At 37.5% G+C, this 25,880-nt stretch overlaps 1 protein-coding gene across 2 annotated transcripts; it reads left to right on the top strand.

The window, feature by feature from the left end:
• The first annotated feature begins 1,783 nt into the window (after nt 1-1,783).
• Nucleotides 1,784-25,488, top strand: igfn1.1 (immunoglobulin like and fibronectin type III domain containing 1, tandem duplicate 1). 2 transcript variants are annotated; one of them, XM_027279092.1, is made up of 25 exons: nt 1,784-1,972; nt 5,611-5,696; nt 11,387-11,506; nt 12,051-12,193; nt 12,987-13,086; nt 13,208-13,252; nt 14,177-14,210; nt 14,330-14,513; nt 14,694-14,807; nt 14,899-15,067; nt 15,327-15,599; nt 15,744-16,487; nt 17,251-17,355; nt 20,404-20,528; nt 20,653-20,794; nt 21,025-21,318; nt 21,431-21,727; nt 22,328-22,507; nt 22,626-22,760; nt 22,848-23,156; nt 23,638-23,723; nt 23,834-24,026; nt 24,108-24,404; nt 24,772-25,098; nt 25,210-25,488. In XM_027279092.1, exons 2-25 carry the CDS (start codon nt 5,648-5,650, stop codon nt 25,212-25,214), a joined length of 4,470 nt encoding a protein of 1,489 aa, XP_027134893.1. In that variant the 5' UTR covers nt 1,784-1,972; nt 5,611-5,647; the 3' UTR covers nt 25,215-25,488. The 2 variants fall into 2 exon arrangements, with proteins under 2 accessions (XP_027134893.1, XP_027134894.1); XM_027279093.1 differs by lacking the exon at nt 17,251-17,355 and having other exon boundaries at nt 1,786-1,972.
• The last annotated feature ends 392 nt before the right edge of the window (nt 25,489-25,880 follow it).

The following is a 25,880-nucleotide window of genomic DNA, read 5'->3' as shown; positions in this document are numbered from 1 at the left end:
GACCATGTAAGCTGCTGATGTCTTACTGACAACTAGAACCATGTAAGCTACTTCTGTCTTACTGTGGTTAATTCTGTAAAACGTAGAGTAAGTAAATATTAAACTTTAAAGAAGAAGAAATAAAAGTTTCCCAGTAAATAAAATTATAAAAAAATTCTCTCTCAAAATGATATTAAAAAAATAAAACATGAAAACAGATCTAGACATTTATTATGTTTACTGTATGACTTAAATAGTTAGAGACCCCGGGCCATCTGTTTGAAAATGATAGGTCAGGCATATTTCTTTAAGTGTGACATGTTTATGGTTGTTGTTATTGCAGAAGGCAAAGATCACAGGTTTTACTGTCAGGGGCAAAAAAGGTCAGGAGGACTGGCATGTAGTAGAAAATACATTCGAAGGTCTGACATAACTGTCTCTTTAAGATATACATTAAGTGAGTATTCATTTGCCACAGGAAATCAACATTTATAGTTAAATTGCAGATGCCTTTTAAAGTACACGTCATTCCAATAATATAAGCATATACTATTGGAAACTCAATTATAAATTGTACAACTTCATATTAGTAACTAAGTTTATCATCATGCCATCATCTGCATTTATTTTGCAACCACAATTTACTGTACAGTATGTATATTTTTGGTAAGGATGTTTTTGTTAGGAGCCATTAGCACTTGTTGATACTCTTGATCATGTTTCAGATGTTCATAGGAACATAAACTCGTAACAGCTGCCCCCTTTTTGGCACCACACGCGATAGGAGCGGACAATGTGACACATCTACACATCACATTTACTCAAGCCTCTAAGAACAGAGGCTGGCGACATTTATAGCGTGTCTTAAAATAATACAACAACTCTTGACGGGGCATGCAACTGGAATACCAGAGTCTGTAATAAAAGACAAGAGGCAGCAGCATTCAATGGCTGCAGCCTTGAACCATGATTTGGATGCAGCTATATCCATATGTAGACTTCATTCAGAGCCAAATCCAGAATAGCATCTTCTAAGATAACCTATTGTTAAATAATATGTGATAAATAACAATTCTTAAAGAGGACACTTGGCCCTGGATATCAAACTTCATATGCAATAATTATATATTTGTCAAATCAATATTTGTTTAGAAATTCATTACTTTGTTAATGTAAGTTGGCAGGATGGTAATTAAAATGTCCTAGGTATTTTTTTGAAGAGTGTCTTACCTTCACTAGACACTGACACTAAACAGCTTTGGACAGCATCCTGACACTGATGATATTAGTAAAAATATCCATGATGGGCATCAGGTTAACACCCTATTTTAGACCTGAGGTGTGTATGTGTGGGATTTGTAAGTGAGTGAAATAATCAGGTGCATTGTTAATCATATCTGATCTCTCCAGTGTCTTATAGGTGATGAACACCCTTTATTATGTGTCTTGGGAAAACAAAAAAAAACAACAACAAGGGTTTGGTTGCCCTGAGAGTTTTACCTCCTTTATTTGATGAAGAGTAATAAGAGAACACATTTATGAATCAGGACATTAAACTTAATCACATTAGCATTCACACTTACTGCACATAGCAAACCTAATCCAATTCTAAATCCTTTGTAAACTCCAATGCATCTAGATTTCCGTCCCCTAAATGAGCAAACTTCTTCTTCATTTGTGTCACTACATCTGGTTCATGGGAACAAATGATTCTTTAAGAGGTATTTAACCTGGTCTGTGACCCACCCTTCACTGGGCCCCTGCTTACATCACCGCCCACTCAACCTCCAATGTCTTTGGAGTCAACACAAATACAAAAAAGCCTAAACAGCTTTTGGCAGTCACTGGGTCTTACTCAGTAGAGGACCTTCATGCACAGAGTTGCAAGCTGCTGGAAGGATCTATTACATTGAAAAAATTAGGAGAAGGCACAGTGTGACCAGACTGCTGCCTGAAAGGGAACAGAGCTGAGAGCACTGAGGACTGTGAGCAGGTAGGTGGTCCTCAAAACGAAAGCTGGATGAGAAAAATGCTCAGAGCAGAGAGGAGAAATGGATTACAGTCAGCCTATTTAAAGTCAGCATTTTGAGAGTAGGTGCACAATGTGTCCAGTAAAAAAAAAAAACTAAATTGGGCATGCTTGAATGTAATGAGGACATGCTTCTAATTTCCTCTACAAAGAGCTGAACCTGCTGCGCATAAAGTGCAATAACATGACTAACAGTAAACAGCAATTTGATGTGCTATCTAATTTCTGTTGCTCAAATTACAGAGTATGCAGCCATATTAATAATGCAGATATATATGTTATAAATACAGTGTTTAGTTACACAGGGGACATGTAAAATTGGAGTTGGTGCATGAAATCACCTTAGTAAGGCATGCAGGCTTCTCAGTTTGAATTTCATGGTTTTAAATCTGGGAAGCTGGATCATAGCCGTGAGGTCAGAGCTGTGAGGTTGTTGGGTGATGACTAACTTTAGATGGAGGTTTCAAATCAATATGTAGCCTCAGCTGCATGGTGGGTGTGGGTTGTATTTTGGCAGAAAATAGGATTTCTTTTTTACGTTAAAGAAATCCACAAGACTGTGGTTGATACTGTTTGCAGTTATCTTCAAGGCAGATGGATCTGAGAGAACACGATCAATTTAAGAGATAAGACGCGAGGGGAGAATAAACACATACTGCCAAACATAACATGATACAGCTTCTTATATGGTTTGTACATCATGTCTGCATCAACTTGTCAGCCCTATTACAGCAATGTAACTAACAAGCACACCACTGGGAGATGCAGATTTGAAAGAAACAGCACCATTAGGGCTCATTTGACACCTAAAGGCCTTGTCATCAGGCCTAGTTTTGTGTGAGCTACACAGCTGCAGCCACTTTCTGTCTGCTGCCAGTGACGTGTAAAGATTCGGTGAGGGACATTTGAGAAGTTACCAGATGCCATTTCTAGAGTATGTGATCAGTGGTGCAGTCATCTGCAGTGGGTGGCTGAGAATCACTGGGAGATGTCACGTACTACACATTAGGCTTAATTTGTCTGTCTGCTGTACAGTATATCTTTAGAACAAACTTCAGTTGCCTTGACTGGCATCTTGAGAGACAGTTGTTAATGCGAGAAGTGGTCAACGTCAAGCGATGACAAAGGATGTGGTGTTGTACACATGCAAAGATGAAATTACAGTCAAACATCACAGGGTTTGACCATGCATGGATACTGAAGGAATCACACACAAAATCACTGAGCATTCTGTTAATGTCACGGTTAAATCAAGCCGCTGGGACAAACTGTCAAAATACTACGGAAAGCAAGGATCTTTATAATAAAGATTATAAAAATAGAGACTCATCTGTCATATTCATATCAATGCATATATATATATGGTTAAGAGTAAAAAGTAAAAGTAAGTCATGTGAAGATGAGTGCAGACTGAGGGTGAAAAGATGGATATTTATTTTTCTGCTACACTGGTCCAACATTTCAGATAGCCCAACTCTAATTTTAAGCTTGGTGACTTGTTATGTTGCTTGCAGTGACAGTCAGCCTGCCTACATGCTGGTTATACAGTATGTAATGATGTTATGAAGTATGGCTCTTTTTTTTTGTTTGTTTGTTTTTAAAGCCAGAGAAGTGTTTATTTGTAATGATGTCTACAACAACAATCTTCAAAATCTCAGGGGTAGTGACTTGTAAAGATGCTCGGGATCTACTGACAGTCATATTGTCTACAACGTTCCCTCTCCAACGAATGAGAACTCATATAGATGCGAGCCAACATTAAACTATAAATGTAATGAGCTAAAATGGTAAAAGTATTCAGTGGGAGGGAAGAGAAGTGGGTGTCCATTAATGTAAAGGGATTCCTGCCAAGATGTCTCCTGTTGCAGGCTGTTTTGCTTTTACCATATGTGATGTGTAATTCATTTTCAAGATGCACCAAGAGCCAAGAGTGCTGCTGGAGCCCAGAACCTTTCTGAACATATGCTGAAGCATGTGTACAACTAAAAATAAAACACTTATTTTCCAATGCAGCAGGTTTAATTTTCAGTGGCACATCAGGTCAGACTGTAAATATTTAAAATGTGAGATGAAATATTTTAGGATTTAGTAACAAAATATGGTGCAAGTCAAAAAGAGAAGGCGTCACTTCAACAAAACCAGACATGTTTTCTATTTGTTTAAGGCCCCCCCTCAAACAGTTCTTATTAGGAGCAACTGGTGACAATTTCATCACAGATTGACAATTGTTTGTCAAAATGTCAAAATCTTCATTAATAATAACTACCAATGTCTTCTTTTTTGCTTATTTAGTCATGAAATTTTAATGTTATAGACAGAAAGAAAATGTTTAGGGGAGAAGCAGGTTGAGTGCACATGCTGCTAGAATGCTTGTAAAATGCAAAACCTTTGGTAAATTTGGTTGCATACATCACAATGTCTATCTATTGTAGAAGACAAATCAGAATCATGCAAACACTAGGCCTTTTCATGCAGAGCAAGCTGAACACAATAGCAAGCACTGTTGTTTATAGACTAGCTGACAGCACCTGATGCTGTAGCCATTAAAACATTCCTAATCATGAACAAAATCCTTATCATACAGCACTGTTGGGAATGTGCAGTGATATTATCACATCATCCATGCAAACACAAAACAGCACTAAAAGCAGAATTCAAACAGGACTTACCTCTTCATGTCAATTTTCTGACACTGTTCAGCTGCAAAGTTATAATGACAATAATATTATTAATCACCCATATGTAACCACACCTACTCTGAGTCCCTGTCCAATGAGAAGGTTAAGACCTCTGACTTTGAGTCATTAGGTCAAGTTTTACAAGAACAAAAAATAGTAATGATGATAGACAGTGATGCTTGTGACCTTTCACAACAGAGCGAAGCTATGACTCATGTAACAGTTAAACAAGTCTCTGTGAGTCAGTTGTTGTGATCCTCATAAATGTCAAAACACACTTGATGTTTTGAACTCACTACACTCCTTCAGTGTCTAACCTAACGAATAAATGATCCAGGTTTCTTAAAAAAAAAAAAAAATGTATATCATTCATTTATTTTTAATAAAGAGAAATGCAGGTGTAAGCAACATAATTCCAAATTTGACCAGAGATTAACTAATTTTACGACAGGATCAGGACAAGCAGGCTGTAGCATTGGTCATGTGTACAGTATTATTATAAAACTAAGTCTTCACCTGGTTTATTTAAGGCTTAAACAAGTTCTTTGCTTAATTAACACATGCCTCTGAAGGATTCCTGAAATAGATATTCACCCTATGTTGAGGCCAACAATTAGTGCAAATATCATTGGTTGCTGCCTCTTACTGACTGGTACGAGTAACTGCAGTATGCTTTTGAAAAAATACCATCTGAGCTGTTTAAAGCAGCTGATTTTCCTCCAAAGGTTATAAATAAATAAACCACGGAAAAAACTTTGAGTGACATCTGCTTAAATTTTCATAAAGAGAATGAGCAACTAAAAGCACCAATCTTGACACCTCAAACTCTTTCGAGACTCTCAGTCAATATCATTGATTTGCTTTTGAGTATGCATGTATGCAATGCTAAATCTATTTTTTATTTATTTTTATTTTTTGCTGCAGAGCCTTCTGAATCAGCAGAGCTCAAGAGGAAACCAACATGTGGAAGAAGTCAAAGGTGACCGAACCAACTGCCGAGGGGCAGGCGGGTAAGTGCAGGGTGATGGACACCCTCTGTAGTTAGGTCAGACGAGGGGTTGGTGTCACAGGTGTACGCCTGTATTTTCTCTTATCTGACAAATGACGTTGAACTGGATACATTCCACTTAGAAAATAAATCTTTATACAAAATCAATTTTAACGTGCCATCGCATTCAAGTAAAGAAAAACCTTCAAGAGAAGAAATCACCTGGGATTGAAAAACTCACCGTATCACAGATTTAATCTATCTGTGTCTGCAAAACGAATCTTTTTTGAAGAAGTGGAACTACTCTGAATAAAGCTATTATTCCAAAGGCTGAAAATGAAGATAAGCACCACAGCGTTTTCTTTTGTCAAATGGAAACAGTCCAGTATGCCATCCATTATGTCAAGACCAACCATTTCTTGTCAACAAGGAAGCAGATGCCACTTTTCAACGGACCTTCTTTGCTATCTGGAAAAACAAACAAACATGCAGCAACAAGTTTGAGTGTCTCGCTGGTCATCATCAACTTCTGCTTCCCGAAGATGTGATTATGAAGATCAAATGAAATACATGAAAAACAAGCTGTATTCACTGAACGAGAGCATGCTGTGAAAAGAAAATCTCTTCATGACCAAAAATTGTCGACAAATTACTCTGAGTTTACATGAAGAAGGTACAGCTGATGAGCAAGAGAATCATCATAGAGGATCAATGAAACAGTCACTAGCTGCTGCTACAACTGAAGAGAAAATTGAAAGTGAAATGGTGTCATTGTTTGATAGAAGACAAAATGAAGGCTTATTTTAAATTGATTTCCAAGAAATTGCTTTTCTACAAAATATTTGCAAATATTTTTTTCTCAAGCACTGCGCAGGAATCATCCTGAGATGTCAGCAATGAGAAAATGCCTGAGCGTGCTTACAGATAAGTCTACTCAGCTCTGTTGCACAGCATATCCATTCACATGCTGCTGTGACAACATATTGCTAACCTACTGTTTCATATGTTGTCTATGACTAACCATTTTTGTTGTTCGTTGTCTCTGAATATTTTGTTCTGCCAAAGTTGTGTCTGTGATTGTGCTTCCCAGTCCTGGGATATACCGTATATTGTGGTGTTTCATGTTTATTGTATCCATAATCCTGTCGAAGTTCCAACCTGCAGTGGTGCTTTTGTCAGGATTAATATTTACCTGTCCTGTTCCCTCTCCTGCTGTCACATTGCGTGTTAAGTCGACGCTTCTGAGGGAGTTCACCCAGATGACAAAGGTATGCGAGCAAACAAGAAATCAAGCTACACAAACAATTCACCTTCTGTTAAGTGCATGACTACATGTTGGGTGAATTGCATGTATGATGTGGTCTTCATCACTCCTGAAAGGTGTCATCCGAAATGGATGACTAAACTTTCAGTGTCACAAGAGATGCATTTCATTGTGACACTCTCAACATCATTCATATGAATACTAGCTCAAGGCTGTTGCTAGACGGCACTGTGGTTGATTTTCATGTTTCGACTTTAGCTTGTTGTTCAGCTTACCACTTTTTAAAAACGTATGTCCACGTGTTGGTTAGTCCTGTGTAGTATGTTGGCACAGTTCAGTCTCAATAAGTGAACTTTCTTTACAGGAACATCCCCAAAGAGTGGCATGATCCTCCTAAAATCTAGCTAATCTGACTGGCCACCCCAGTGCCCCCTTAAAAATCACACAAATCTTAAGACTTAATCAAAGCTAGGGTAGGTAACGCTGGAGATTCTGAAAGTATTAGTATTGGACTACCTCCTTTCAGACTTTCCTCTATAATCACTTCCACAAAACACATTTTCATGCACAATGAGTACACAGGCAGTGTGTGCTGATAGGAATGTAGAAAGGCAGACTGACTGGACGTGGTTATTACAAGCATGCGACAGCCATAGATACCAGCATTTTGTTTCAGAGCATTTGATTTATTGTCGAGGATGTAAAGAGAATTCCAACAAATGCTTCTGAAACACATTACCTACCCTAGCTTTAACTTTTAGTATTAATGAACTACAAACAGCTTGAATTTGGTATTATTGAATACCAATATCTTTGATTTACTTGTAGCATACAAGTAAATCATATTTGAGGCTGTAATATTATACAACAAACACCAACACAAAATGAGTCACCCTCTTTCTGTATTCCCCTGAGATTCTTGGCCTTTTCATGCCTGACCCACATGTTATCCTTGGCTTCACTGTGACGACCACGACTGTCACAGATTCGAAATTGCATTTTTCTATGATCCTACAAGTTCAAAGCAGGTCTAACAGAACCATGTGCTGTCAAGTTAACACAGAACATTGAGGTTGTGAGGTAACCAGCTGGAATGACACCATGACCTCTGGAAGCTCTTAAGCCTCACCCAACTCTCAATATCTTTTGATTTCTTGTATTTCTGTGACACACTCTGAACAAATTCTGTGCAACACAAGTACACAATGCACGCTTCAAATAAGAATCAATACGCAGATAGCACTTAGCTTTCTCTGTTATCGTGACCGTGAATTAAAAAAGGGAAATAACAATGTAAGCTAGCCATTATTTCACATCTTAAATTGCATTAGGACATAAACAAATGAAAAAAGTTCTGCATTAGTTGCCGTATGTGCTTTCCAGCTACAAATTGGACAAGTGAGTGAAGCAAAGAACAGCAAAGTTACTGCAAAGTCCTAACAGCCAACAATGGCAAATGACTGAAGCCGCACTGATGAGAATAAACACAGCATCACACAACAACAGTGGGAACATGTTGTTGAGTCAGCAGGTTTTGAAAAGCTTTCTGAATGTACTCTTTATCACACATTCATTGATTTGTTCATTTATTTATTTGGCAAGGAAAGCCAGGTGTACTTACAAAGCACCTTTCATACACAAAGACATCTCAAAGTGCTTTATAAGCCATAAAAGACATGAAATAAGAAAAATGTAAAAAGCAAGAATAAATTAAAAAGATGAAAGCACGGAGCAATGAATAGAGGAAAGTGCAGTGCTCAAGTACAGTGTGTAAAAACTTAATATTCAGTTTTAAAGGTAGTCAGAGTTAGAAAACTTAAACCTGTTAGTTTGTTCCATTTCTGTGAAGCCTCGTCCCAAATAGTGAGTCCACAGATAAATTTAGTGCTGTAGACTAGTAGATTTGATAAACAGATAAATGAATGAGTCATGAAGGATTAGCCAGCACTTAAAAAAAAAACTTTCTGTACCTATTTCCAATAAAACGCAACATTGTCCTGTTGATAATTCATCCTCATGAAGCTCAGCTCCAACAAAGGTGATCATTTAAAACACGATGCACAGGCTAAAAATGATTTCAAAGCAGGGACATTAAAAATAGTAGGTAGAGAATTCTTAAAGAGAACAAGCACTCATCCAGCTGTATTAGAAACATGATAAAATAAGTTATTTTCAGAGCATTAGCATTTGAGAGGATGAATGAAAAACCTTTAGATATTTTTGTGATTGCAGCCCATGTGAACCCTTATCCATCTGACAGCTGTCGAGATCTCTTAGAAAATAAGATATCAAGAGCCTGGTGATGTTTACAAAAGCAGATCTAATATGACTCATGCATATATAAAATATATACATTTACCAGGCACATAAGTCACATTAAACCTGCTGAGGAAAGATCTTTATGAATCGCTCTCCACCAAATTTATGGCAATTATACTCCATCAAAAACATTTTGCTGACTGACCCATAAAATCAATGCCTGGCTTGAACATGCAGCTTTAATTGCTGTTCTACATTAATAGGCTGATCAATATTTCCATGCAAAGATATGGCTTTTAATGATGTCCGCGTCATCCTCATGATTCCACAGCGTGAACGTTCTGCTTGTTAACAGCAGCAAAACTCATGCAACGTTATGAGCGTTCTGCCACATGCGCTTCAGACTGCTAAATGTTGGGGTATCCTGCTTTATTTCTCCATATATACTATAGTTTATATTCTGCCTATTACAGGTCTTGAATGCCAAGAGAAAATAATTAAAGACCAGGCGTCCTTGGACCAGCTGAACTGTGATCAGCATTCAGTGATGCCCCCATCGTGATTGCCGTGGGTTAGTCCATATTGGTACTCTCAGGGTTTCTTGGACTTCTGCAAAGCACTTAAACCTACATTAATGTCTAATTTTTAAGAGTTTTAAATAGCTCAACAAGTGAGCTAAGTAGGTCTCATTGGACTAACAGAAACTCCAGAGGGCAGTCCCGCCACCCCCCACACACATAGAAAAGTCTGGCCAATTTTCCTTGTTTTGGGTCTTTGAATGATCACAATTTAGACTGAACTGTGCCTAAAGTAATAATAAGTACTGTAAAGCTACAGTATGAGCATAGAGAGTTTAATTTTTTACAGGTGTCAACCGTCATTATAGTACATAAATATATTTCTCAAAGCTACTGTTGCAGACATTTATATGTCCACATTGCAAATAGCACATCTTCTACAACTGCTTCTTGAGATTTAAAAAGGAAAATATATTATCATTTAAATCTGCACTACAATCATCAACACTAAAATTAATTAATAATTAAACCTGAAATCATCTGTTCACAGCATAAGGTTGAGGTTGCATAAGTTTGTCGTTATGACTAGCTGAAAAATAACTTTCATGTAATCTTGTAATATTATTTTCCTTCATAAACAAATTCTTGTAATACTTTATTAGAATTAAAAAGCTCTATATATGATTTATATGAGGAAAACATTGTATATAGTATCTTCAAGTAAACCCTAATATGTTTAGAATTAAATATAAATGGTCCTTTATTCTAATTAAAATTTAACCTCTCACGTGTTCAACACGACATAAACATTACTGTTTATGTCAAGAATACCAAAGTTATTACAACACCGACTATTACGCCTGCTACTCACATCAATAAAGTCACTTTGAGGTGCATGTTCATATCAAGATTCAACACTCACTACTAATATCAGGAGGCCCGTGATGTGGGAGAGTCCAAAAGTACTTACAGAAAACTTTGCTACTCTTTTACAGAATTTTTTAAAAAAATCATGTTTTACACATTTGAATATTGTCTAAATACATAAATTAGACATTCACATTCCTTATGGAAAGGTTTCGGATTGTTGACCTTGCTACTGGCCTTACAGTGCTGCACATGAGCACTCTTAATAATGTGCGAGCGCTCCATGTTGTGAGGGTGAAGTAAAGCCAACACACAGGAGATGTAGAGTAGGTGGGGATGGAAATTAACTCACTTGCATTCTGTTCTTGCAAAAAGAGAAATAGTTTCAGAATATTATGACAAGCACAACAAACCTTTGGCAGAGTCAGATTTTAGGGAGAAATTCATGATAATTTGGTACAGAACTTACATGCATTATCACATCAACTTGAGTTCACCATAAGGTAGTTATTTTGTCTTAGCAGCAGAATACTTCAGAGGTTTGAACCAAAACATGTCGCTCTCTTCAACATTCGATAAATGTTTGTGAATATGAGTAAAATTTACACTGACAAATGCTCACTGGGTACTTTTGAACTCAATCTTTATACAGCCTCAGCAACGTGCTGCACTTATTCAGTTCACAGATTTACAGAGGTGGCTCGTCAAAATAAGTTATTAACATTTCTATGCTTTTATATGTTAAGCTTGTCTGATTGTTTTTTGTTTTTTTTTTGTTTGTTTTTTGTTTTTTCATTTGATTAGGCATTAGGAGGAGGTCGAAAGTGCCCGGTGTCATGATAACACAGTTTAAAGAGGAACTTCCAGAGGGAATGTCAACTCCAGATTTCACCCGAAAACCCATCGCTCTGACGATTCAAGAGGGTAATTCTTCATGTCTCTGAGAATGTGTGTGTGTGTGTGTGTGTGTGTGTGTGTGTGTGTGTGTGTGTATATATATATATAAATAAGGATATAATTGAGTCATAGCAATAACCAACTGGTAGATTCCAGGAGGGATAGTCAGCTGCCCAGAAGTCTACAGGTTGCATATTGCTGTGCGGTATGTTGAGAATACATTATTCATAACATGAACCAAAGAGGAAGGTGGTGTGGGGTGAAGCCTTAGAGGCTCATTCAACCTCCCAACCTTTAAAATATTGTGCACACTGATGTAGTTTATTATCAGGGCAAAAATAATAAGCACCGCCAGTTTTTCGTGATGAGATGACACTCCTTGACTAGAGCTGAACCACGTGCAGTTATGTTTAAAAAAAAAAAGAAAAAGAAATGTTTGTTCAAATGCATGAATGTGGGTAAAGTTTGAAAATGTGCCATGTATCTGCAACATAGTGATCGTTACTAAAATTATATATAGCAATCAATCATTTCTCTCTAAGAAGGAAATCTTCATTTTATCCAATTCCAGGTAAATATGCAGTCTTTAAAGCCAAAGTTGTGGGCACCCCAACACCTAGTGTATCATGGAGAAGAGCAAATGGAGAAATACATTATCACCCAGACGTGTGCCAGCAAAAGTATGATGAGACAACTCAAGAACATACCATTGAGGTAAGCTTTACATGTAGCAACAAACCCAAAAGGCATGGTCACATTATGTTTCTGTTTAATGAAACTTACCTGCACTCGGCCCCTGAAGAATGACATCACATCACACTGCTAAGCCAGATAATACATAAACAGATCAGAGCAATCATAGTTGTAATCGTATGAGAACGACAACTGCAGTGTGTGCTCTGATAATCTGATATTCTATTCTATATAAATGTAGAGAAAGGACACGTTGGATTAATAACTAATAACTCCAAACACAATGTATCCGTTTCTCTATAGGCGGAGCATTGAGCAGATCTGTTTGGTTAAATAAGAAACAGGAAACAAGGATGGCTGTGGCTCAGGTGCTTTTAGTAACTGGAGGATCAACACCTGGCTCCACCAGTCCAGTCGAAGTGTCCTTGAGCAAGACACTGAAAAGTCTTGATGGCTGTGACATCAGTATGTGAATGTGTGTGTGTGTGTGTGTGTGTGTGTGTATGGATGAGCTTAGTACCAGTGTGAGTGCTTTAGTTAGGAAGGACTCCTGATGAGCAGTTGGCACCTTGCATGGCAGCTTCTGCCATCAGTGGATAAATGCATGTGTGAATGGGTGACAGTGCTGTAAAACAGCTTTGAGTGGTCTGTAGAAAAAGGTGATATATAAATGTATATAAATTCATTGAGACAGAGTGAATATTCATATCCTGGAAATGTAATGTGACCATGCCTTAAACAAAAATGCTTGAAAATGGTGTCAAAATGGTTTCAGTGATAATAAGTGGCATTAACTCTGTTTGCATCCCATTAGTTTCCAAAGGTCGCTGCAGAGGATTCTGACACCTATAAGTGTTTTGCAACAAATGAACATGGAAGAGCTGTTTGCACTGTTGTCTTGAATGTTTTCGAGGGTAGGATTCCTATTATTCCTATAAGTGTGTTAGATAATAGTTGCATTATATATCCTCTTGATAAGTTATTTGTATTAAAATGTGACAGATAATGGAAATTAAGTTCATTGTTTATTTACAGTTGGATTCTCCAAGGCCAAACTTCAAAAAAAGATGCTTGTAGATGGTAAGGTTTCAAATACATTTAGATGCTAATTTTACGTTGTTGTTTTTCTTGTTTTTTTTGGTTATTGCAGTTTGTGTGAATTGGACATTAGCTCACCATTTTAAGGCCAAAGTTATCACATAAACATAGCTAATATACAGTGTCCTTGCCCCTGTCAGACACAAATAGCAGACAAACTGGCACTGCAATTAAGAACACATTTATATATTTTTTTGTTTTCACAAAAATCGCTTAGGGAATTGGGCACCCATCTGTGTACAAAGATGAGTAGAGGTTGATGGTTTTCATCTAAGCCATCAATACTTGGACTGATGCAGCAGCTCACTCTCTCTGTGCTCCAGCCTAGCCCATATATTCTCATAACAACATGACATTTTATTCCTTAATTGGAAATATTGGGAAAAATCTGCCTGTCACGGTGGATCTGTCACATCAGCAACAGTCCCACTGTGCACTGACACTTGACACATTAATGTCTCTCTCCTAGCAACTGAAAAAAATGCAAACATCAGCAAAAGTGCTCAGACTTACCAACCTGGACAGTTTATGATCAATCACCTTTGTTATAGTTTCATTTTTGCCCATGAATGCTAAATGGATTTAAGAGATTATCAGTCCAGTTATTTCAGGTTGATCTGGCCTGAGCACTATTAAGAAGACGTCTGTACATCTTTGATCACTCGGATAATGTGTATGAGGACATACAGCGATCCTCTATGGGGTACCAATTAGGAATGGTAGGTAGATAGTTAGGAATGGACACTTCTCTATTAGCTATTATGTGGAAAAAATGGTGTGCCATTGTTACAGTACCAAATTAAAAGTACACTGTCAAGCTCAATAGAAATTGAGCTTATTAAAAGCTTTTGTAAAAGACACGTAAATTCAGCGATGGACTGATTTTTTTTTGTTATGGTTTCTCAGATCCAACAGAGTTAAGAAAGAAACTCAAAAAACGGTGAGTGAAACATTGTATATTTAGCGGTTTGTTCAAATAAAGTCTGTATAAATAAAGTGACTCCTACAGTAATTTCTCCATACCAGTATGAGAGTTGTTGAACATTTCTCACTCTATAGTAACCCTGATGGAACGCGTGAGGAAAAGCCGATGGAGCTGGAGGAGAAGATCTGGGAAATTCTCCTTAGTGCAGACAAGAAAGACTACGAGCGTATCTGTGCTGAATACGGTATCACAGACTTCCGCGGCATGCTGAAGAAACTCAGTGAACTTAAAAAAGAGAGAGAGGAGGAGATTGCAGAGGTATATTACCTTTTGCTTTATTTTAATTATTTTAAAATAATTTTTTATTTTAATTATTTTAAATCATAAGCATGTCCAGCCAAACTATTTTAACGTCTCTTTATGTCACTTGTTTTAGTAGCCTGTTTGTTTTGGTGTCTATCTTACAGCATACTTTTTATGCCTTTATTTCTACTGTAGTTTGTTTCACATATCACTAAACTGAAACATATTGAGGTCAGCGATGACGACTGTGCAACAATTGAATTGGACATGGACCTCAAGGACCCCAACAGCAAACTGTTTCTATATAAGGTGAGGCAGTGGTTTATTACTAACCTCAGTATTATCTTGCTGCATTTTATTATCAGTCATTAAAACGGTGAAGTGTTCCTGAATTTTGCAGGATGGTGTCATGGTTCCATTCAGCAAAGAAGAAAGTGAAGAACTGAAGCATAGTTTGAAACAGGTCGGCAAGAAATACATCTTTAAAATTAAAAAACTAGGTTCAGAAGATGCTGGACTCTACTCAGTGGATGTTGGGGGCGTCAACGTTTTCGCCACAGATTTTAAAGGTATGTCTACAAGTGATTCAGATTAGAAGGTTTAAGGACATAAAGTTACTTTCCAAAGACCACTGATGTATTGTTGTTCACAATAAAGATTTTCTTTTGAGATTGGAGTTAGTGTACTTTAATTAAATACACACAATGATACAGGTCAGCCACCAGTGACCCTGTACAGAATAGGTAGTTTAGAAAATAAATGGGATATATTGATTTATTAAATAGTCTCTGCTTCTTTCCTTTTTTGTGTTCTTTTGTAAATCTACAGTACCTGAGGTTGACTTTGCTGTCAAAATACAAGAGGTTAAAGCAACAGAACGAGAGGACGCCCTCTTTCAATGTGTCCTGACTGCACCCATGAACGAGGTCAAATGGTATGGCAAAAGTGCTCCACTGACAAATAGTGAGAAATATGAAATCACTGTATCTGAAGACAAGCTTATCCACAAGCTGATTGTGCGCGACTGTCTGCCTTTGGACGGTGGTATCTATGCTGCTGTGGCAGGAATCAAATCCTGCAATACCTGGCTTGTAGTTGAAGGTGAGAAAATGACCTATTCCTGCTTTTATGGGATTGTCATGATGCAGTATGAACACCGGTTGCATATATAAATATGGATTCTCATGTGAATTCTTTCCCTGACCCCAAATGAATGTTAAACTAAATTTCATTACCTTTTTATAGCTGACAAAGATCCAAAGGGCAAGAAGGGAACTCGCAAAACTACTATGGCTGGAGGTGGTAATGATGAAGAGCTCATCAGAATAGCTAAGGAACAGCAGGAAAAATATCAGAAAGAGATGGAAGAAAAAATGAAGAAGGCACAAGCAGAAAGAGAAGCTGAAGAAGCAGCTGCCCAAGCAGAGGCAGAGGCAAAAAAAAAGGCAGCGGATAAAGCCAAAGCTGAGGCCAAGGCTGCAGCTAAGGCCGCTGCAAAGGCAAAGAAGGCAGCAGCTGCCAAGAAAGGCGGTGAAGGCTCTGCTGCTGGTGGTGCCGGAGGCGCTGCTGGTGTTGCTGGTGGTGCCGAAGGCGCTGCTGGTGTTGCTGGTGGTGCCGGAGGTGCTGCTGGTGGTGCCGGAGGTGCTGTTGGTGGTGCCGGAGGTGCTGCTGGTGGTGCCGGAGGTGCTGGAGGTGCCGGCGGAGTAGGGGGTGATGGAACTGTTGGTGGCCAAGTTGCAGGTGCTGGAGTTGGTGGTGGTGCAGGAAGTGGAGCTGGAGGCGAAGGTTTGGGAGAAGATTTTGAGGGAGAAGACGACTATGATTCATTTGAAGATTCTGATGAAGACATTGAGGGAGGAGGAGAAGTTGGTGGAGAGGGAGGACAAGGAGGAGAAGGAGGAGAAGGAGGAGAAGGAGGAGAGGGAGGAGAAGGAGGGAAAAGGAGGAAACGTGTGAGAGATGGTCCACTTGTTGAAGAGAAAGCAATAGGTAAGAAATCAAGATCCAAAATATGTCTGTTTTCCTTCTTTTTTATCTCCTCCTGTTTATCAGGATCCAATACAGCATGACCAGATTTAGAAAGAATATAGCCTATATATATGATAATAGTGACAGTAGAAGGTGTTTGTATTTTCTTGTTGTTGATGTTTTTCTGTTTTCATGCTTCCTCCTCTTTATTTCTTCTATCTACATTTTACAATTAACTTCTTTACCAGCGTGTATGTTTGTCTTTTTTGTCAAATTCCAGATTAATTTTAAATGTGTATTATTTTTTAGTATCAGTGTTAGTATCTCTATATCTATATATTTAATCAATAAAAAAAACAATACATTTAGAAATGAATTATATATTATAATAAGGATTTGCTCAAAGTATGCAGAGAGGATTTCAGTTAAGGTTGTCAAAAGTATCAATGCTGAAATATCTTTTCGATACGTTTAAAATTATACAATTTTATGATTCGATATTATTTAAAGTACCAAAGTGCTTTTTCTGTAGCAGCACCACATGGGAACAAGCAACTATTTATTTTTTTCTTTTGGCGTAGTATGGGCAGAGGTATTCAGTATTTATATTATACTTGTATCGAAATTCGGGTACTGTGACAACCTAAACTCTAGTATGTATTATATATTAATCAGAGTCAAATCATCATTAGGTTGACAGTAATACAATGATAGGGGATTATTATATATGATGATATATTTGATAATGGCATTCTGAATAAAGTTGCTTTATTATCACAAATAGGAGATAATAATGATGAGGAAACCAGAGATCAACAAGGTGAAAAATCTGGGAAAAAAGGAAAACGTCCAAAAAAGAAAAATGTTGAGGTTGAAGAAGCTGTTGTTGGTAAGAGATGTCAAAGGATGCATGCTGTAGTGTTGAAGTCATTTGGGAATGACAATAGCTTTGCCTTTTCTTACGTAACTCTGGAAAATTCTAAATGTCTCCTAACTTAGAGGCAGCTGAAGGCAGCTACGGACATTAACTCTTAATTCGTAAATAACACTGAGCAAATTAAGCCACTGATACGTTATAAAACTCTGTAGTGGTTCGCGTTGCCAGTTGTACAATAGACAAAAGCTCCACGCGGCCTGGCCAAATTTCAAAACATTCGTCATTTCTCAAAGTTCTAGTCAAACGATCCAAAGTTCCAAGATGAATGGTTTTAATTCACTGACACTGTCATCATGGCAATGATAACTGCTAGAGCAGTGAATTTGCAGATCACAGATACAAAATGTGTTTTCTCAAGTAGACAATAGGAATGGTCCTGATGACTAATTTCACCATTTTTTTTAATTTATTTTTTATTTAGACTCATCTACAAGTAAGAAATACTCAGAAAACAGAACTATAAGCAACATTTTAAAACACAAACTACACATAAACAGCAAGTCACAAGTTACTCTGTTAAGTTACATACCCCTGATGCGGGGCATTTTTATACATTATCACCATTTAATATTATCAATATAAACACTGTACTGAGGTACTACTGAAATGGGAGATCATGGTCACATGATTATACAAAGACAGATCATTCTCATGGCTGTTTGATCTTACAACGTTCAGGCTGTGCACGGCGTGAGCATTAGTGTGGGGTGGGCTGGCTAGATAATGTCTTAGACACAACATTAAAGTCAGTATAAAGGCAATTTTCAATTCAAAATACATTAAATATGTTGGAAAATAGTTGTTAAAGAATAAATGAGTACGGACTTACTGTCTGAGCCTTGTCTGCCTTGGTTAAGTCCAAGCCCAATCACAAGAGATGTTCTGACCTTTGAGTAATAACTTTGAGAACCAGTCTACAGGTTTAGCCTGATTCAGTCCAAAAACTTTACATATTAACTTATTAACTCTTTGCTAAATTAAACAGAAAACCTAATTTTATATTTGTTTATCTTCATGTTTGTTTTTGTGCCTCTTCTGAGAAACAGTAAGCAATATAGCCTGAAGACTATATGCTATGCTGTGTTCTGCATTGTCCTCTATCGTGTATTTAAAGAAATATAGATATGTTCTATATTTGTGTTCTTTGTGTTTTTTAAAAAGTGTGCTTTCATGTTTGTCTTTCAGTCAACGCCTTGTTCAATTTATGTGCAAGTTTGTTTTGTTGGAGGGTAAAAAAAGGGAAAAGTTGAGGACATGAAAGGTGTCATAACAGAACTAGAGATTAGAGAAGAATTAGAGAAATATCAGCACTTTTTTTCACTGGTATTTAAAAAAAAAAAGGAACATGATACTAACCCACAAGACCTTGACCTTTACTCACTTCTCAAAGACACCATTATGAAACCCATGAAACAGCTTTCCCCCAACCCTCTTTTTCTGCATTTAAGCTGATGTTTGTTCTTTCTATTCTTGCTGCTGATCTTGTTTTCATGTTGACATTTTAATTGTTATTGTTACTGTTTTCATTAATGTTATTTGTAAGGCATATCCAACAGCAAATGAGAAACATTGGATTGATGGTAATTACGATGATACTCCCCCCTCCCTCCCTCCTCCTAAAACTGAAAAGCAAAAAACAGAGAAGTGAGTGGTGCCAGTGGTGATAATGGCACTGGGCCAACAGCAGGCAATGATGAATCTGCTGAAAATGGTGAGGGTGCAGATGGGGGTGAGCCAGCCGCAGCTGGCAAGCGTTCAGGCCGTGCACGGCAAGGCCCATTGATCGTGGAGACAGTTAGTGGTAAGACTACTGGCACTGCATTATTTGCTGCATGGGAAGCACTATCACTAAACAAAGTCATTTGATGAGCAGATGACTTTTCCAGTAATTTGAGGGTTAACATAAAATGTGTGACCACTGAGCTGAATGATACATTTGATCTCCAATTGGTTAAATGGCCTTTTAGAATGATCAGAGAGTACAGACACAATGGATTTAAGCTTCAGACTGCCTCTAAGAAATGCTAATCAGATTTGATACATTAACAGTAATAATAATAATTTCTTCAGTTTCCATTAAGATAGATTGATAAAAACATTCTTTAGTCATGTTTTGTAGACAACAGAACAGCATTAGATCTTTTAATTTCCCTTTTATGACCTACAGGTTGAATATCAGCAGACAATCGATTGTTGAATATTTGTGTGTCTCTTATGTATTATGTTTGCAGACTGTGTGATTGTGTGTGAGTAAGGTTTAATTGCATCTGTGCTTTATGTTAACAATCTTGCTTGCTTGCTTTTTAAAATGATAATTCAGGATGAGTCGGTGCATTGAGGCTAATTATTTCAATGAGAAACTGCAGAACTGATCGTGTTCTTGTGTAGACACACTCTTCCAAGACGACCCGAACTGATTTTGGAAGAAGGCCGTGCTCTAAATCAATTTCTGCACGCTGAAGACTGAATTCAGATCAAAGAGACAAAAATCTTATTTCTTCCACTGACCACAGCCCTAGTGGTCTTGGGTGGGATATTTTATATTTTCTTTCAAGAATAACTATGTGAACAGAGTTTCGAAGATGATATTCTTATGAGCTGTGACAAGTCAACGCTGCATACTTTCAAGATGAAGAAGGCAACTACCAAACAAGAGAATCAAGCTATATATTAACCAAGAAGAAATCTTCATCAAGTTTCAAATCAATGCAAACTGTACTCTTCTCACACCCCTTTAGAGTCTTCAAATTGCATTTCGACATGTATTTTATAATGAAATGCCATTACAAAATACATGATATCAACACAAATGCAGAAAGAGGTTGTGATGTTTGACTGTTTAAAAGGTGAGGTAAGTGTGTACACATCCATACATGGATGTTTGATTGTAATTGTAGATCTACAATTACAAAAAACTGAATCGACTAAACAACACATTGTATGCAGATGTCAGCTGTTGGCCACGTGCATTCACTAATTTACTGGTTGATAAATCTTCAGACCCAGGAGTTCACTTTCATGCTGGGCTTTCTGACTGCAAAGCCAATATTGGAGAAGCAGCAGAGCTGGAGTGCAAAGTGAACAAGGAAGACTGTGTGGGTATCTGGTACAAAGATGGAGAGGAGGTAAGCCCATGGTCTAAATGTGATCATTTTGTTGCATAATGATAATTAATTTATTCACATCATGTATTTGTATATGTTAGAGCTTCAGATGATATTTTTTGTGTTATGTGTTTGTTTTTCTCAGATTAAATCCTCTGAGGGTATAACCATTTCAAAAGAAGGCACTTTCCACAAGCTGAAAATTCACAAAGTTACAGAGGAATTTGCTGGAAAATACAAATTTGAAGCAGATGGACGGAAGACAGAGGCTGTGATTGCTGTTGAAGGTAAAAAAAATGTTCCTTACAGAAATTACTTACTTGCACAGAGAGGTTGTATCATTCATTAGAGTGCCTGCAAGTCATGATTGGGATGAAAATGGATTTTTAAGTACTGCAATATAGTATACATATATGCATCTACCTTATATGCATAAATTAAGAACATAAACAGATGTAATTAGATATAATAGCCCTGCTTAAAATGTCTGTCTCTATTGTTTAATCAATGATTTTAGATCCACCCAGATTTGATGCTGAAGAACTGCAGGCTTTTAAAACCCCTGTGACTGTGAAAAAAGGACACAGAGCTACCTTCAAAATACCTTTTGTTGGAAGAGAACCTATGAAGATTCAGTGGTACCTTGACGGTGAAGAGCTCTCAGATGGAACAAATATCAAGATAGAGCACTCAGAGAGTTCCAGCTGTCTGATTCTAAACAAGCTGCAGCGCAAGGACAGTGGCGAAATCAAGATGAAACTCAAAAATGAGTTTGGGACCACTGAGGCCCTCAGCCAGCTTGTTGTACTGGGTATATATGCAAATATTTCTTATGCAGTATTTTATATTTTATAATATGTATTTGTGCAGTAAATAGCCTGTTCAACAGATTAATATTCTACATACTTCTTTGTTTTTAACAGATAAACCCACTCCTCCAATGGGACCTCTGGAGATTGTTGAAGCCTGCTCCTCAGTAATTGAATTTAAGTGGAGGGCCCCAAAAGACAGCGGTGGCTGTAAAATTGCCAACTACATCCTTGAAAGACAACAAATTGGCCGCAACACCTGGAAGAAAGTGGGGCCAATTGGTCCAGAGGCCACATACAAGGATTCTGATGTAGACCACGGTAAGAGGTACTGCTATCGCATCAGAGTGGAGACTGAAATGGGCACCAGTGAGCTGATGGAAACAGAGGACATTCAGGCTGGTACAAAAGGTAAACTCATACTCAACTTTAAAATGGACAAATTTCATGAGAATTTTTTTTTTTAAATTGTATGACTAATTGGTAGATTCAGTCCGGAACTTCAAGAAAATCCTCAGGGATCTCATGCATCAAGTTCAACCTTGGTGATCACAAATTGATCACAATTCGACAGCTAATTCACCACTGACTGACAGCAAATCATCTCGACAGTGTTGACCTTTGAAAGAAACAGACATGCCAAATTGCAGTATGCTATTGTAGACTTCAAGTGGTGTTGCACCATCTAGTTTTAATTAACCCTCCTTCCCTGGTTGAAGTAAATGCCACAGAGAAATAAGAAAGAAGCTTGGTGAGTTAATGTGTTTCCAGCTTGCAAGCATTTTAGCCATTAGCTCACCAACTAAGAGCAGTTTGCAAAACACAATTTCCAAGAGTCTACAATCATTTATATCAGAAAATTGCATTGGAGTGCCATTTTTTGATGTCACGGGGTCTTGACTCTTTGGTACAAACCTTTGTATTTCTAACATCTTGATATTTTCTTTCCACATTGCAATCTACTTTTTAACTAAGAAATATTTTACAGATCCTAATATTTTATGTATACAGCATATCCCGGACCTCCATCGGCACCAAAGGTTGTCAGTGCCTTCAAGGACTGCATCACCCTCACTTGGTCTCCACCGGCAAATACTGGAGGAACCAGTATTCTGGGATTCAACCTTGAGAAACGCAAGAAAGGCAGCAACTTGTGGGGTCCAGTCAACCCACCTGAACAAATGATCAGAGGTTATTCTACTATTATTCATACATTATTTATGTTTAATTGCATTAAGACAGCCGAAAGTGAAAGTCTAATGAATGTTGCAATCCTGATATATATCCTTCCCTATATATATATATATAGGTGTAGGTAAAGGATTTCCAGTTAAAGATGTGACTGAAGGCATGGAGTACGAATTCCGTGTGTCAGCAATTAATGATTCTGGAGCGGGTGAATTCAGTACACCATCTGAGTTTGTGTTTGCCAGAGACCCTAAAAGTAGGTAGACATGTTCACAGTCTTTATTTTATCAATACGTCACACAGCTTACAAATTGTAGCACTGACTATGAATCATGTGTTTCAGAGCCTCCTGGTAAAGTCTTAGACTTTAAAGTGACAGATTCCACCTACACCACTCTGTCCCTGTCTTGGACCAAACCCAAGGACATTAAGGAGGTTGAGGATGAAGCCAAAGGATACTATGTGGAGGTCAGGCCTGCAGAAAACACAGAATGGGATCGCTGCAATTCGAATTTGATAACCATGACTACCTATACAGTGAAAGGTTTGAAGTCAATGGCCATGTACTGGGTGAGAGTGATTGCTACTAATGATGGAGGAGAGGGACAGTCACAGGAACTGGATAATTACATCCTTGCTATGCCCCCTCCGGGTAAGAAAATACATGTCACAAGTTACTTATGTCAGACAGTTATATTTAATATTGTGATTGTAAGTTTAACTTACTGAATTAAAAAATACACACAACTATGTTTATTGGTTAGTGGTTATCTAACTGACAAGCAATACATTACAGCATTTACAACAACACTATGTCATGTAACACAAATTGAGAATTGATAAACTGCAAACATGGTTTATGAAATCAAAATATGATATTTACATTTGCAAAAAGATAACTATGTTTTGTATACTTTTCAAAACACTCAATTTCAATTGGTTGTATCAGAAATAAATCCCATTTCAGGTGAAATGAATACAAATACAAATACAAATACACAGTACTATATTATACAATAACTCATTTATTTAGTAGTTTTGCAATGTAATTGTCTCTTTGTTCTGGGTTACTGGGGTACCTTTAATAATAAATTAATAGCAATTAATGAATTTTCAACCTGTTTTTTAACTAGTGAGACCACGATTCACTGATGCCAAAATCAAGAGTTTCATGGTGGTGAGAGCAGGAAATTCTGCACGATTCAACATTAACTTTGAGGTAATTTAAGAAATAATTATGGTTGCCTGCCTATGGTTGCACAATAATACTTAGTGAGTCAGTCTTTTGACATATCTGACGAATTGATATATATTTTTCATTTTTTGTAGGCTTCTCCTTGGCCTGATATCATCTGGCAGAAAGATGGATCACCTGTGTCTAAAAAGGTGACCATCAGCAACACAGAGACCGGGTCCCAGCTTCTGATTCCTTCCGCTGACCGTGTAGATACTGGAATCTATACAATTACTGTCAAGAACGTTGTTGGCCAAGAGGCCTTCAGCATTGAAATCAGAGTCACAGGTGAGAAATATTGTACCTACTTTTAATTTTCCATTCCATGCACTGGACTGTAGGTCAAAGTGAAATTGTATTTGCCTCCAGATGAGCCTAAGCCACCTGGTCCTGTGGATATCGATGAAAACGTCCCTGGCACAGTGACCATTTCATGGACCCCATCTCCAGATGAGAAACGTGATGACAGGCTGCACTACATGGTGACTAAGCGTGATTCAAGTAAAAGACAATGGCACACCGTTGCAGATCGCATCTTCAACAATAAATTCACAGCCTGCAACATAATGCCAGGAAGAGAATACCAGTTCAGAGTCTACGCAAAGAATGACATGGGTTCCTCCAAACCCTCTGAATCAACAAAATGGTTGATTACTAACAAAAAAGGTATGTGGTATGTATTTTTCTCCAATGAAACACCCATGTAGAAGCCCACAAATTGGTGCATCAGCTAGTATAAAAATTGCAGGTTCACATTTTGTGACCAATACAGGTACAACAAGCCTTTAAGCCTCACCATAAGTCTAAAGCTCAGCCCTTGTTTTGGACTGTATCTCTTAACCCTTTTTTGCATCACCACCTCTTTTTATCACATTTTTTTCTTATGCCAAGAATACATACACACACACACACACACACACATATATATATAATTCAAATCATACTGTACCTGTAGCGCCACCATCAGGCCAATGTTCTACTGTTAGATGATTATGATGATTACTAACTCAATGTAATATGTGCTTTCTTCCAGAAAAGTTCATTTTGAACATGCCAGAACAAAAGGGCTGTAATTTCCAGTGTCCTCCCAAGTTCATTCTCCCATTGAAAATGCACACTGCTCCTCAAGGGTATGAGTGTTACATGAGCTGTGCTGTAAAAGGTGACCCAACACCTCATGTGACATGGTACTGCGACAATATTAGCCTGAATACCAACACTAATTACTTAATATCCAACACCTGTGGAGTGTGTTCTCTGCTCATATTGAGGGTTGGACCTAAAGACACCGGGGAGTTCAAGATTGTTGCAGAAAACTCAATGGGGAGGGCAGAGTGCACCACGAAAGTGGCAGTCAGAGGTAAATGATAAGCTAGAGTGTACCTGTATTTATGTTATGCACATTATAATGTTCTTTTTTAAATCTGAAAATAATAACCACTTTTGTCTTTTTTTCCCCCTTTCTTTTCAGAATAAACACAGAAGATATAAAAATTGCTTAGAAAATCATAGCAGAGGTCCTTGGAAATTTACATACTGCATCTTTAGAGTTAAGCAACCCCTGTAAAATGTAGAAATACTAGTTAACGTTGCCTATGATCATAATGATTAGCTAAGCATTTATTCAAAGTTAAAGTCACAATAAGGTGTTAGGCATGCACATATTGCTGACATAAAAGCCCCAAACTTGTTTTTGTTTCTTTTGATTTCAAATGTGCAATCTCAATAAAACTGAAGCTTCAAATACTAATGTATGTGTGTAATCTTGCATATTTTAACTGTAATAATATGCCTGTTAAACATATAAAATATTTACAGCACATGGCACTGTAGCAGTGATTTATTGATTGTTAAAGTTCTATTTTAAGTTTATGGAATTATTTGCTTGTGGCTTTCAATTAACTCTTAGATGCAGGTTTTTGTTCAAGTGTATCGTGTTTGTTTTTCAGAAATTGTGAATTATAGATGTCGCCTCAATAGAAACTAAAATGAGAAAAAATACTGACATGAAAAATTGATATGATACTGACTGTTACAGTCTGTTCTACATTTGAAAATATGTTTGGCTTTGGTGTAAATAAATATTTCATACTGCAGTTGTGATGTGGGACTTTTAAATCCAGCCTGCATGTACCAAAACAG

This window comes from Larimichthys crocea, chromosome VI (assembly GCF_000972845.2).
Source record: "Larimichthys crocea isolate SSNF chromosome VI, L_crocea_2.0, whole genome shotgun sequence".
In the NCBI taxonomy this organism is placed as follows: Eukaryota; Metazoa; Chordata; class Actinopteri; family Sciaenidae; genus Larimichthys; species Larimichthys crocea.
The sequence above is the reverse complement of the archived record's forward strand: the minus strand, read 5'-3'. Positions and strand labels throughout refer to the sequence as shown.